General features: G+C 45.2%; 1 protein-coding gene across 2 annotated transcripts in view; it reads left to right on the top strand.

The window, feature by feature from the left end:
- The window catches only part of GRSF1 (G-rich RNA sequence binding factor 1), a 76,240-nt gene that overhangs the window by 30,622 nt on the left and 32,600 nt on the right, over positions 1-13,018 (top strand). For both annotated transcript variants that reach the window (XM_068233341.1, XM_068233338.1), the window contains exon 2: positions 12,455-12,605. In XM_068233341.1, the coding sequence (XP_068089442.1) occupies positions 12,455-12,605 (151 nt within the window). The remainder of the gene's footprint in view (positions 1-12,454; positions 12,606-13,018) is intronic.

Raw genomic sequence — 13,018 nt, 5'->3', positions numbered from 1 at the left:
CTGCAAAATATGCAGAAATCTAGAATTTTTTGTTTCATGTAAAGCTACCAGTGGTAGCTACATGAAACACCACTAGAGGGCGCATGTGTCCCTCTAGTGCGATCGTCGCCGGCATCAATAGCAAAAAGGGGAACGCGTATATAACGCGTTCCCCTGTTTGGCTTCTCCTGTCCCATGGCGACGATCGGAATGACGTCATGGATGTCAGCCGACGTCCTGACGTCAGACAGCTCAGATCCAGCCCATAGCACTGCCTGGAACTCACTGGTCCAGGCAGGGCTCTGGCGGGGGGGGGGGGCCCCTCTTCCGCCGCTGCGTGCGGGCGATCGCCGCAGAGTGGCGGCGATCAAGCTATACGCGCGGCTAGCAAAGAGCTAGCTGCGCGTACAGCACTTTAAATGGCGCAAATCCTCCCACCAGGGGCCGAGATATCTTCCTGCGTGGCATAGTCCGAGCTCAGCTCGGGCTTACCGCCAGAAAGGTTAATGTATTCTTGCAAGTCATTTGACATGCTCTTACGTGGCGGTAGCTCCTTTTGGGGGAGCCTATTAAACGCCAGTACCGAGCGCTATCAAGCGCACAGGGACACGTGGTGAATTTACTGCCTTCATCCTCCCTTGTGAGATACTTTACCTGCATTACTGAAGTGGTAATCAACAATTTGTCACCCCACTGATTCCTCTAATGTGCACAGTGAAATAGTTTGTTCCCTTTAGATGTTTCTAGCATTTTGTAGATGTTTATGGAAACGCAAGCTACCATTTCAGCCTGGGTTTTGCTTTTGTTTGAACTGTTGAAGCAAAAGTCTGCTCAGTAGCACTCTGTATAAGATGAGTGCAATGTAGTTCTCTGTTCTGGATGGAACACACTAGTTAGAACTTCACCCTAAAGGGAACTTGGCATCTGGCTCTATTTGTGTCCTGTTTTGTATTCTCGGTTGCTGTTTTCAGTGTCTCGAGTTGTTACAAAACATGCTTATTTACTGCAGAAATGGGCTATGGGTGAGAGTGGATGCAAATGTGGGTACGTAACTCTGTCTTTATGCCAGTTGCTTGGGAGAACTTACCATCAGGTGAACTAACATAATGAACCTATTTAGAATCATTTTTATTCGCCAGGCACGACAGGGTCGTGCTTGGAATTGGGTTTGGCACGTACAATTTCACTGATAAAGATAGGACTATAGATAACAGAGGGCATGCAGTAAACAGCGAGTCATAGATAACACAAAAGAAAAAGCACATAACCAAAAACTGCTAAAAACAGAAGACCCGATTCATGATTAGTTCATGAACAGGGTGCAGTTCTGGAACACAATGTTGCTCCGGTGCTGGGCTCAGGGCGAGTTAATGAGTTCAGGAGGGTGACAGCTGAGGGAAAGAAAGTTCCTGTGCCTAGAGGTTTTGGTGGCGATGGCCCGAAACCTATGGCCTAACGGAAGTCTGCTGAAAAACCGCTGGCCAGGGTGAGAGGGGTCGCCAGCAATCCTCCGTGCTCTTGAGCGTAGCCTGGAGTTGTGGAGGAGGTCAAGCGAAGGTAGAGGTCTGCCGATGATTCTCTCTGCCGATCTAATGACCCTCTGAAGTTTGTATCTATCTCTGGTGGAGGAGCCAGCATACCATACTAGGATGGAAGAGCAGAGGACGGACTCTATGGTGGTGGTGTAAAAGCACATCAGTAGCTCTTGAGCCATGCCGAACTTCTTCAGCTGGCGGAGGAAGAAAAGCCGCTGCTGGGCTTTTTTCTGGGTCAAGGCTGTGTTCTCCTTCCAGCTCAGGTCTTTGGAGATGGTGGTGCCCAGAAGGCGAACGCTGGCTACTCTCACAACCTCGGTGCCATCGATAAAGATTGGTGGGGGGGGGAGGGAGGGGCATGCTTCCTGAAATCCACAATCAGCTCTACAGTTTTGGATGAGTTGAGGACCAGCCTGTTCTCCCTACACCACTGGCAAACTCTGTTAACCTCCTGGCGGTAGGCATGCTCATCATTGTTTGTTACTAGCCCAACGATGGTGGTGTCATCTGCAAATTTGATGACCTTGACAGAGTTTTCCTTGGATCTGCAGTTGTTCGTGTAGAGAGAGAACAGGATCGGTGCCAGGACGCAGCCTTGTGGGGCCCGCGTGTTCGTTGTCCTCGGCTGAGAGGTGACCTCCCCAAGCTTGATGACTTGAGTTCTGTTAGTCAGGAAGTCAGTGATCCACCCACGGAGTGTGGGAGGGACATTCAGCTCTGTAAGATTTTCCTTCAGTATGCGGGGGGCAGATAGTGTTGAAGGCAGAGCTGAAGTCCAGTAGTAGACTCCTGGCGTATGTGTTAGGTTTGTCCAGGTGGTCGGATGTTGAGCTCAAGGCAGATGTTGACAGCATCATCAGTGGATCTGTTCGCCCTGTATGCAAACTGGTATGGATCCATTTGGGGGGAGGTAATGAGCTTGATGTGTGACAAGACATCTCTCAAGGGTTTTCATGATGTTGGATGTCAGGGCCACTGGTCTGTAGTTATTGAGGTCAGAGTTGCCCTGCTTTTTGGGGACAGGGATTATGGTAGACTTTTTGAAGCATGCAGGGACTTTGCCGACCTGGAGGGATTTGGAGAATATAGAAGTGAGGATGGGTGCCAGCTGGTGAGCAGGTTTTCAGACAGGCTGGTGACACGCCGTCCGGGCCAGTGGCTTTCCTGGGGTTTAGTGAGGACAGGTGGAAGACATCGGCCTCGCTCACAGCTGGAGGTGGGGGGCTCGTGACTGAGAGATAATCTGCGCTAGGAGAGGGGTGAGCCGGTGCTGTTACTGGCTCCCCCAGTGCCTCCAGGTCCTCAAACCTGCATTAAAAGTTGCTGAGGTCCTTGGCTAGCTCAGTACTGGGTGTTGCGTGTTGTGGGGGAGGCTTATAGTTTGTGGAGGCTTTAAGCCCCTTCCTTCCCGCGTACTCCCCTCTTTGCGGCTCCCAGTTCTCGCTTCAGGTTGTTCCTTGCCGTCTTGTATTCCTCTTGGTTGCCGGACTTGTGCGCCACCTCATTGCTCCTCCGCAGTTTCCGTAGTTTGTTGGAGAACCACGGTTTATTGTTCGGATAGACTTTGACGGTCTTGGTTGGTACGCAAGAGTCTTCACAAAAGCTGATGTATGAGGAGATGTTGTCCGCCCACTCGTCAAGGTTTGGAGATTCTATGGCCTTCCAGTCAGTGCAGTCGAAGCATGCCTGAAGTTGGAGTTTGGCCTCGCTTGACCACACTTTGGTGGATTTGAGAACAGGTTTTGCTGACTCCAGGCGCCTCCTGTAGTTGGGGATCAGATGAATGAGAGAGTTGTCCGAGGAGCCCAGCGCTGCCCTTGGTATGGCTTTGTAGGCATCCTTCAGCCCTGTGTAGCAGTGATCGAGAGTGTTCTGATTTCTGATGGGGCAGGTCACATGCTGGTAAAAGCGAGGAAGCTCCTGGCGGAGGTTAGCCCTGTTGAAGTCACCTAATACGATGAACAGCGAGTCAGGAAGGGTTGATTCCCATTTTGTAATGGTGTCACTGAGGTCCCGCAGGGCATGTCTGACTTTGGCGTCAGGTGGTACACGCCAACAAGAACGTAGGAGGGAAAACTCCCTGGGCGAATATATTGGCCTGCAGCTAATAATAATTAGAAGTTCAATCTCAGGGGAGCACTTCCTGGCTAGTACTGATGAGTTGGGGCACCATGACTGGCCGATGTAAAAGCAGATGCCACCACCCTTCTTTTTACCCGAGAGGGTGGGGTCACGGTCGGCCCGGATGAGGCTGAAGTCCGGAAGGTGAAGGGCATTGTCTGGGATGTCATCATGCAGTCACGTTTCTGTGAAACAGAGGATAGGGGTGCTGCTGCTGAACTCCTTCTTTTCACTGAGGAGACGGGAGTTCATCTAGTTTGTTAGGGAGGGAGCAGACATTTGACCGCAGGACCGATTGGATGGCTGACCTGAGGCCTTTTCTCTTGAGTCTCACCTGGGCACCTGCCCGGCAGCCCCTTTTCCGCCGACCCGCGGGGATGACCGAGCAGGGCCTGCAAGCTCCTGTGCATGGCTCCAGACGATGTTGTATAAAAGCCTGCCCTCGGGGAGCGTGCTGCGTGATTCCCATCTCAGAAGCTGCGATCTGGTGTAGGTGATGCGCTGGGGTGGCATATATAGAGCAGCTCGTGTGACTGGTGGGGGTGGGAGTAGAGGGGTGGTGGTGCCAGCGAAAGTACGTGGGCAGGTCGGGAGCAAACTGGCGTACCCTGACAGTCCTTAGCATAACAGCGTGGTGTTTTAGTCTAGCAGTAACAGACCCGCAGCTCGTAACAGTCCATTAGTTAGATGCCAGCTGTTGCCTACTCACGGACACTTAAGGTCCATTCACCAGCAGACGCAGGGTGCTACTGTAAACAGTGCAGACCAGGCTCACCAGAGGCAGGGGCGCACATATAGCAGTTGTGGTGCCCAGAACACAGGCAGTATACAGCCCCAGAGCATGAGCAGTAGTAGTCTATATGCAGCCAGGAACCCCAAAATTGCAAAATTAAAATCAATAGTGAAAAAAGAAAAAAAACTACCTGAACTTCTAATTGCGTACGAAATAAGTGGCCGCCAGGAGACTTGGGAGCAGGATACAGCCGGTATATGGCTGATCCTGCTGCTGCACAAGTCTCGGCCGTGTTAAAGGGGGGGTTCACGGAGAAATAAAAATACTAATCCACCTACCTGGGGCTTCCTCCAGCCTGTGGCAGGCAGGACGTACCCTCGACACCGCTCCGGAGGCTCCCGGTCTTCTCCAGTGGCTCACCCGAGCTGGCCAGTCCGGCTTCCTGGTCGGGCTTCTCCTTGCGCTCCAACGTGCGTCTCATGCGGTCGCGCTGACGTCATCGGACGTCCTCCAGGCTGTACTGCGCAGGCGCAGTAGTTCTGCACCTGTGCAGTACAGTCCGTAGGACATCCGATGACGTCAGCAACTCCTTGGATCTGTCCTTTAAATACTATTCCCCCTGTAGGTCCATGGTGGGGAATTATGTAATTCGGCTTCCAGCTATTGCTAGAAGCCAAATTAGTGTTTTAAAAGCAACTTCAGCTCCGTCTTCTGATAGCGCCGAAGTTGCACTCTGTGCGCCGCAAAAGCCGTAATTACTATTATGGTCTATGCTGGAGGCCGAATTATTGTGTTTTTTAAGCAACCTCTGCTCCGTCTTCTGACGGACCCGACGTTACTCACTGAGCGCTGCAATAGGAGTGATTCCTATTGTAGTCTATGGAGGCGCCGGCTGCGGCCAAATCTAGCAGCGCTGAAAAGCACTGCTTCGGCCTCTGGATCCTAATGAGGCTTCCCCATACTCATGTGTAGCCCCGATTCAGCACTGACACCTCCCAAAGATGCACACAGAGGGGGAGCCTGGTAATGTGCCTGCGCTGGATCTCTGAGGTGAATATTGCCTGCGGGGCCCGTTTCCACTAGCCACGAATTTGCATCGCATCAAACCTGAAGCCAATGCATGGAAATATAGTTCCATTGCATGCAAATTTGGAATGCGAATTTTGGATGGCATGCTGCAGATATCTACAGCATGCATCCGATTCCCTTAGGCAGAAGCGGACAGCTGCATACAGACTTCTGGAAGTCACTTGTGGCTCGATGCGATTGATCGCATCCAGGCAGTGGTACCAGGCCCATCTGCAGATGTTGGTCCTTCTCCAGCGCTGGATCGGTGCTGCACATGAGGAAGGGGAGAGCCTCATTAGGAGATCCAGAGGCTTTCTCCTCTCGAGGTAAATACCCCCCCCCCCTCCCCCCACGAAGAAAATTGCGATGTATGTACTGTATATTCTGGCGTATAAGACTTACACTTTTAAACCCTTGAAAATCTTCTGAAAAGTCAGGGGTCGTCTTGTACGCCGGGTGTCATTGATGCCGGGTGATACGCCCTATCCTGTTACTGCCTCTCAGATCTCCCTGCTGAGGACTGTAGTGAAGCAGCGCAGGTGCACATGTGCAAGATCTGAGAGGCAGAGGAGGAGGTAAATAGGATACAAGGGTGGAAGAGGTGTGTTTTATGGGCACAGCATGATCTATTCTTCCATACCGCTTTGATAAACAGGTAGACAGAAAGCTGACCAATCCACTTAAGGAGAGGGAGAGTTGACCAATCCAACCAGACATTCACCTATATACTGGGCACCACATACAGTACAGCAACAGTATCTGTTCATACATAGCACCAGTATATGTTTTTGTTTTTTATATTTGGTGTGCATTGGAAGAATGGTAGTCTTGTACGGCGAGTATATCCCAAACTCTATATTTTGACTGGAAAAGTTGGGGGGGGTCGTCTTATATGCCGGAATATATGGTATTTAGAAAGTTTAGTCTAATTCCCCCTCATTTGTGCCTAATCACAAATTGTAATTTGATCTCTCTCATGTCAGCTGACTGCCACAACAGATGGGTTCATTTGAAAGCACAAAATGTTAATATGTCTGCTTCCATAAAAGCAGGAAGTAAAAACACTGGAGATTTATTTTAGGATTTGTATCAGCTGTAACAAATGTTTTTCTTTAAAGGTTATTATGCTGTTGCGTATCTTTTAAAGCAGAGAGGAAGTTCTGAGTTCAGGTCCACTTTAAGCAATACTAATTGCCTGGCTATCCTACTGAACCTCTGCCTCTAATACTTTTACTCCTGCCATAGACACTGAACAATCATGCAGCAGATCAGGTGTTTCTGACAGTGTCAGATCTGACCAGATTAGTTGCATGCTTGTTTCTGGTGTAATTCAGACACTACTGCAGCCAAATAGACCAGCAGGGCTGCCAGGCAACTGGTATTGTTTAGAAGGAAATAAATATGGCAGCCTCCACACGCCTCTCACTTCAGTTTTCCTTGAATGTGGTTTTATCGCTGCTTGTGTTGTGTGCAGGGCTGTGGAGTTGGAGTCTGAGCAATTTTGGGAACCTGGAGTTGGAGGTTTCAATAAACTGAAGTCTGATGATTTTTTAACCAAATCCATAGCCTTTATAAAAATTTGACTAAGGAGTCAGTCAGAGCAATTTTGGGTAACCTGAGTCGGTAGTTTCATATATACGTGAACGTCGAGTGTTATTTTTTTTGTTTTTTGTACCGACTCCACAGCCCTGATTGTGTCAACACTGAAGAGCTGCTTTTCTCAAGCAACCCTTTTGTCTTTGTTATAATGCAAGTATTCAGCTTCTGGTATTTCCAGACTCATTGAAAAGGTTGAGCCAGTCGGATGGCTAGAGAGTGTTAAAAAGTTCTGCAGCTAATGTTTTAAAGACAAACACAATTCCAATATTATAATTATATATCCAGGGAATTATGCAGTCGGCGGAGCAGGATGGGATATTAATAACCCTTCTGCCTGCTGGAGTTGTCTCCTTTGCTGTGTCCACTTGCTGGAGGGTCTACAGCAGACATGAAATGCCAGGGTGTGTGTGTGTTTTCTGCCTGCATAGTGTCATTTCACCCGCAGGTGCAGTTCCTTTGGGCGGGGTTCTTCTCTTCCTGGGTTATATTTTTGTAATTGTTCATCCCAGATTGCTAAGCCACCCTTCCCTCTGTTTAATTTATGGCATTGCAGTGTTCTCCCCAGGACTAATTAGGTGGGCAGGCCGCCCTGCTGTTTTATATCACCGCCTGGGTGCTATCATTGGCCTGGCTGGGTTGCCCCATATGTCCTCTGGGGTGCCCTGCAGGAGTGCACCAAATATTAGTGAAGCGCGGCTGGTGGGTGCTCGATATGGCGCCGCCATCTTGTGGGAGGCGCTTCACGCCAGTAATCCTCAGCCTTGCTCAGCCTGAATCTGTGGACTGAAGCTGAGCTGTCAGCACAACACTGCCCCCTGTCCAAAATTGTGTCCTCGGCCTGGTTAGCTGGTGCTGCTTGACATGTTTGCCACATTTCATGCTGCTGCATTACATATGTTGGAAGTAACACTTGACACATTTAATGTATGGGATGTATCGTTAGCCACCTTTCATGTACGGGATGTACAGTTTGCCGTGTTTCATGTATTGGATGTACAGTTTGTCCCTTTTTTTTTCTTTTTTTTTTTTTTTTTACGGGGAGGTAGCATTTGCCACATGTGAAATGCAAAACACCCCCACCCCCCCCCCTTTTATGAAATCCAGCTTCACCCGGCTGGGAAAAAATTCTGGGAAGAATACTACATTGTATAAAACTTGGGTGCTTCATCAATAAGATATATATTTCCTAATATTAATACCTCTGTATAGAAAGTAAACCACCTGCAGTATCGTTACCCTGAATGTATGTATCAGGCACTGTAATGCTCGCTACAATACAGAAAAATGGCAAATACTGTATTGGTGTGTACTTGTTATGCTTAAAGGGGTTCTTCTGCGAATGAGGAAAAAAATAAAGTGGTTTATGCATAAACTATTAAACCTCCTTCTAAAATAGTGTAAAGTATTTTTTTTGTTTTTTTTTTTTTTTTTTTTTTAAAAAATGGTTTCATCAATCTAAGTTGTATTGTAAATAGTGACCTATGAAGGACTGGGAGGCTAATCCATTTGCTAGGGGTGTTTTTTGTTTTTTACTTTCTTTTACAACCATAACTGCTGCCTACATAGTTTTCAGTGGTATAACCCAGTTCTAGCAGGAATAGCCATTATAACCCTAACTGCTGAGCGCTGCTGAATGTTTACATTGTTGCTAGGCAACCAGACCTGTGCAGAGACTCCTTTTGTGAAAAGAGTCATAAGCAGCTGGGAGAATCAGTTCCACACCATATGATTCTTTGTCTGATTCGATTCACTTTGATTCGATTCATTGATATTTGATTCAATCGGACATGTCAGATTGAATCAAATATCAATGAATCAAATTGAATCGAATCTGACAAAGAATCATATGGTGTAGATGGGACTGATTCTCCCAGCTGCTTATGACTCTTTTTACAAAACAAGTCTGCACCAGGGTCTGGTTGCCTAGCAACAATGTAAACACCTATTCAGCAGCTTAGCGCAGCTCAGCTATTAGCGTTATAACGACGATTCCTGCTAGAAGTGGGTTATACCACTGAAAACTATGTAGGCAGCAGTTATGGTTGTGAAAAGAAAGTAAAAAAAAAAACACCCCTAACAAATGGATTAGCCTCCCAGCCCTCATCCGTCACTATTTACAATACATGTTATATTGATGAAACCATTCTTTTTTTTCTTTTTTTTTTTTTTTTTTTTTTTTTATTTACACAATTTTAGAAGGATGTTTAACCCATTCGCGTTCCGTCATTTTCACTTGAGAAATGTTCACCTCCCATTCATTAGCCTATAACTTTATCACTACTTATCACAATGAACTGATCTATATCTTGTTTTTTCCGCCACCAATTAGGCTTTCTTTGGGGGGTACTTTTTGCTAAGAGCCACTTTACTGTAAATGCATTTTAACAGGAAGAATAAGAAAAAAACGGAAAAAATTCATTATTTCTCAGTTTTCAGCCATTATAGTTTTAAAATAATACATGCCTCCATAATTAAAACTCACGTATTGTATTTGCCCATATGTCCCGGTTATTACACCATTAAAATTATGTCCCTATCACAATGTATGGCGACAATATTTTATTTGGAAATGTGCATTTTTTCCGTTTTGCATCTATCACTATTTACAAGTTTAAAATAAAAAAAAATATAGAAATATTTCATCTTTACATTGATCTAAAAAGTTTAGACCCTTAGGTAAATATTTACATGTTTTTTATTGTAATGGTGTGGTGTTTTTTTTTGTTTTTTTTTTTATACTCAACATTTTATTTGGGTAGTTTTGGGAGGGTGGGATGTAAACAATAGGTTTATAATGTAAATGTGTGTTGATTTTTTTTTTTTTTTTTTTTTTTTTTTTTTTTTTTTTTTACTTTTAGTTGTAGCATTACTTTTTGGCCACAAGATGGCGGCCATGAGTTTGTTTACATGACGTCACTCTAAGTGTAACATACGCTTAGAGAGACACATGGGGGAGGTAACCGCCAGAAAAGGCGCAGCTTCCGAGAGAAGCTGTCGCTTTTTCAGCGGGGGATAGGAATCAGTGATCGGGCACCATAGCCCGATTCACTGATTGCCTGGCTAACGAACCGCGGGCCGGGAGCGCGCAGTAGCGTGGATGGTTCCTGGACGTAGTTTCTACATCCAGGAACTAAAATAGGTTAATAGTTTATGCATAAACCACTTTTTTTTTTCCTCATTCGCGGAAGAACCCCTTTAAGCATCAAACAATAAAATTGCTTTAGTTCTAGCCTGTATCTTCTTTCTTGCAGTGAGTGTTGGCTAGAGTTAATTTTTGGCCTCTTGCACATTGCATGCGTTTCCGATTCTGCTTTTTAATCTGTTTTTATATCCGATTCCGAATTTTAATCTTTACTGCATGCTGCATTTTTTTTATCCGTTTTTCTGTTGAATATATTCAATCGGAATCACAAAATTGATTTGCAGTGTGCAGGGAGCCTTTGAGTGGCGCATTTTCATATTTATTGAATTTTCCTGAACATGCACAATGGACTGCCTCCTGTGCTCTCAGAGTAGTACCAGAGGTAATATTACTGATGAAGTATTTTTTCCATTTTAGGTTTCATGTTCTATTGGTATTGTGTTCAAGGGTAATAGAGTAATATGCCACGCTGCTCCTCTAGTTGTACATTTTTGCTAAAACTAACTAGACTGCTTCACTTGTATAAACTCTTAAAGGATTCCCTAGATGACTTGTGACATGACATAGACCTGGGTATGTACAGAGCCTAGCACACAAATAACTATGCTGTGTTCCTTTTTTTTTTTTTTTTTTTTTTTTTTTTTCCCCTCTGCCTGAAAGAGTTAGGGCTGGTTCAGACGGACGTTTGGAGGCGTCGCGTTCGTTGGCGTTGCGTTCGTGATGCGTTCAGGCTTTCAGCAGCGTTCGCATCGCGTTCGGATGCGGTCGCGTTTTTTCTTCCCCTATTAACCGCCCCTGGAAGCAACATGTAGCTTCCAGGGGCTCCTTGAACGCCAGTAAAAATCGGAACCCGAACGCCGCGTTTGTGCAAACGCGCATAAAAGCTTGGTACAAACGCTCCCATTCACTTGAATGGGAGCATTTAACGCCAAGCCCCGAACGCTGGCAGTAAACGCTCTGCAAACGTCCGTCTGAACCAGCCCTTAAATATCAGGTATGTAAGTGGCTGACTCAGTCCTGACTCAGATAGGAAGTGACTACAGTGTAACCCTCGCTGATAAGAAATTACAACTATGAAACACTTTCCTAGCAGAAAATGGCTTCTGAGAGCAGGAGAGAAATAAAAAGGTTCAATAATTCATATATTTTTAGCTCTGGCATACTTCAATGAATGTGTCATTGAACAAAAACAATAAAATACTGTAGTAAAAACTTAAAAAGTAGATTTAAACATAAAATAAAACTGTGGAATATCTTAGTAATTTTTAGTGGAAGGAAGATGGATACAATCGTTTATTTCATTAGCTTATTTTCGCCCCGGGTGTCCTTTAATAATTGTTGCCCAAATAATAATTTTGGGTGGCTGTTTATCACTGTAGGAAGGGGGACCAAACATCATCTGGATCACCTGTACTAGCACGAGATTATTGCCTGAAATAATCATGCATGAAGGTCTTGGAACAATGGAAATCTGTAGTGTGTACAGTACATAGTTTTGTCTTGCAAGTGATCTAGGACTTTCCTGGAAGCATACAGACATAGAAACCCTTTGTGTGCACGCTCATTTGGAAATATGAATATTTAGTAGTACTAGTGATTCCAAGGACCCCATGAGAGAGGGAACAATGAAAGCTGATGAAAGCAGAATTTTTTTGCTTTATTTTGATATGCTGCAGTAGGTTTATTAATAAGCCCACATCATGCACAAATCAGAACATACCGTAAGTGTGTGGAACCACTTCACTTTTACATTTCTGCCTGGCGGAACAGTAAAGCTAGATTCACACATATATCTGTACAGTTCCATTCCTGTCAGTTTTGCATCAGTTTTAGTCCAATTAAACATTCAGTTAGACAAAAGATCTAATTGGGCAAAAATTGTGTTTTCTGTTGGCACCGCTATCGATTTTTTTTTTTTTTTTTTTTTTTTTTTTTTTTTAAATCAACATCACAAGAACCGCAATGGCGAGAATCAAAATGTCAAATGGTGGTGCAGTTTTCTAGTGTATGGCTGGCTTAACATGGGGATTTGTGAGTCTGTTACCCAGAACAAGTGTGCGGGCTGGTTGTTGGTGTCACGCATGTGACTTCAAGCCAGGCAACTAAAATAAATGGAACAGGTTTCTTTTGAATTCCATTCTCTGTAATGTTCCAGTGTGCATAAGTATATCTTTTCTATTTCTCACCACCAACTTTGCATATGTTATCTGGGAAAAATGACTTTCTATACACAGTATCCTTGTTATATGGATAATCAAAGTCTCTTTCTTACCACAGGTTTTGGGCCAGTCTAATACAACTGATGAGTACCCTCCTTTACCAGAGTATGAGCCATTTGCTGTGAGCAGAAACACAAAGATGTTCATTGTGCGCGCCAGAGGGCTGCCATGGTCTTGCACCGCAGAAGATGTGCTGAACTTTTTTGCTGGTATGTTATGGTTCGTTAACAATAAGTCTACTTTTAACTAGTCTACTTGAGGTGACCCAGCGGGAAACCTTATAGGGAACAGTTCTCCAATCAAAGTAGATTTTTGTTACTATACCAAAAACAGAATGTATTTGTGATTATTCAGGTTTGAGTGAGCTCTGAGGTGTACCACTGTGCATGACTGCTGAATATTCAAATCATCGCTTTGTTGTCCCTGGTGGCTAAACACAACTCCAGATTTGCTAGAATGCAATAAAAGCCACTTTGTTAACTTGAGGACCTAGGGCTTTCTACCCCTTAAGGACCTGCCACTTTTTTTCCATTCAGACCACTGCAGCTTTCACGGTTTATTGCTCGCTCATACAACCTACCACCTAAATGAATTTTGGCTCCTTTTCTTGTCACTAATAAAG

This window comes from Hyperolius riggenbachi, chromosome 1, assembly GCF_040937935.1.
Source record: "Hyperolius riggenbachi isolate aHypRig1 chromosome 1, aHypRig1.pri, whole genome shotgun sequence".
In the NCBI taxonomy this organism is placed as follows: domain Eukaryota; kingdom Metazoa; phylum Chordata; class Amphibia; order Anura; family Hyperoliidae; genus Hyperolius; species Hyperolius riggenbachi.
This window is presented reverse-complemented; position numbering and strand designations above follow the sequence as displayed.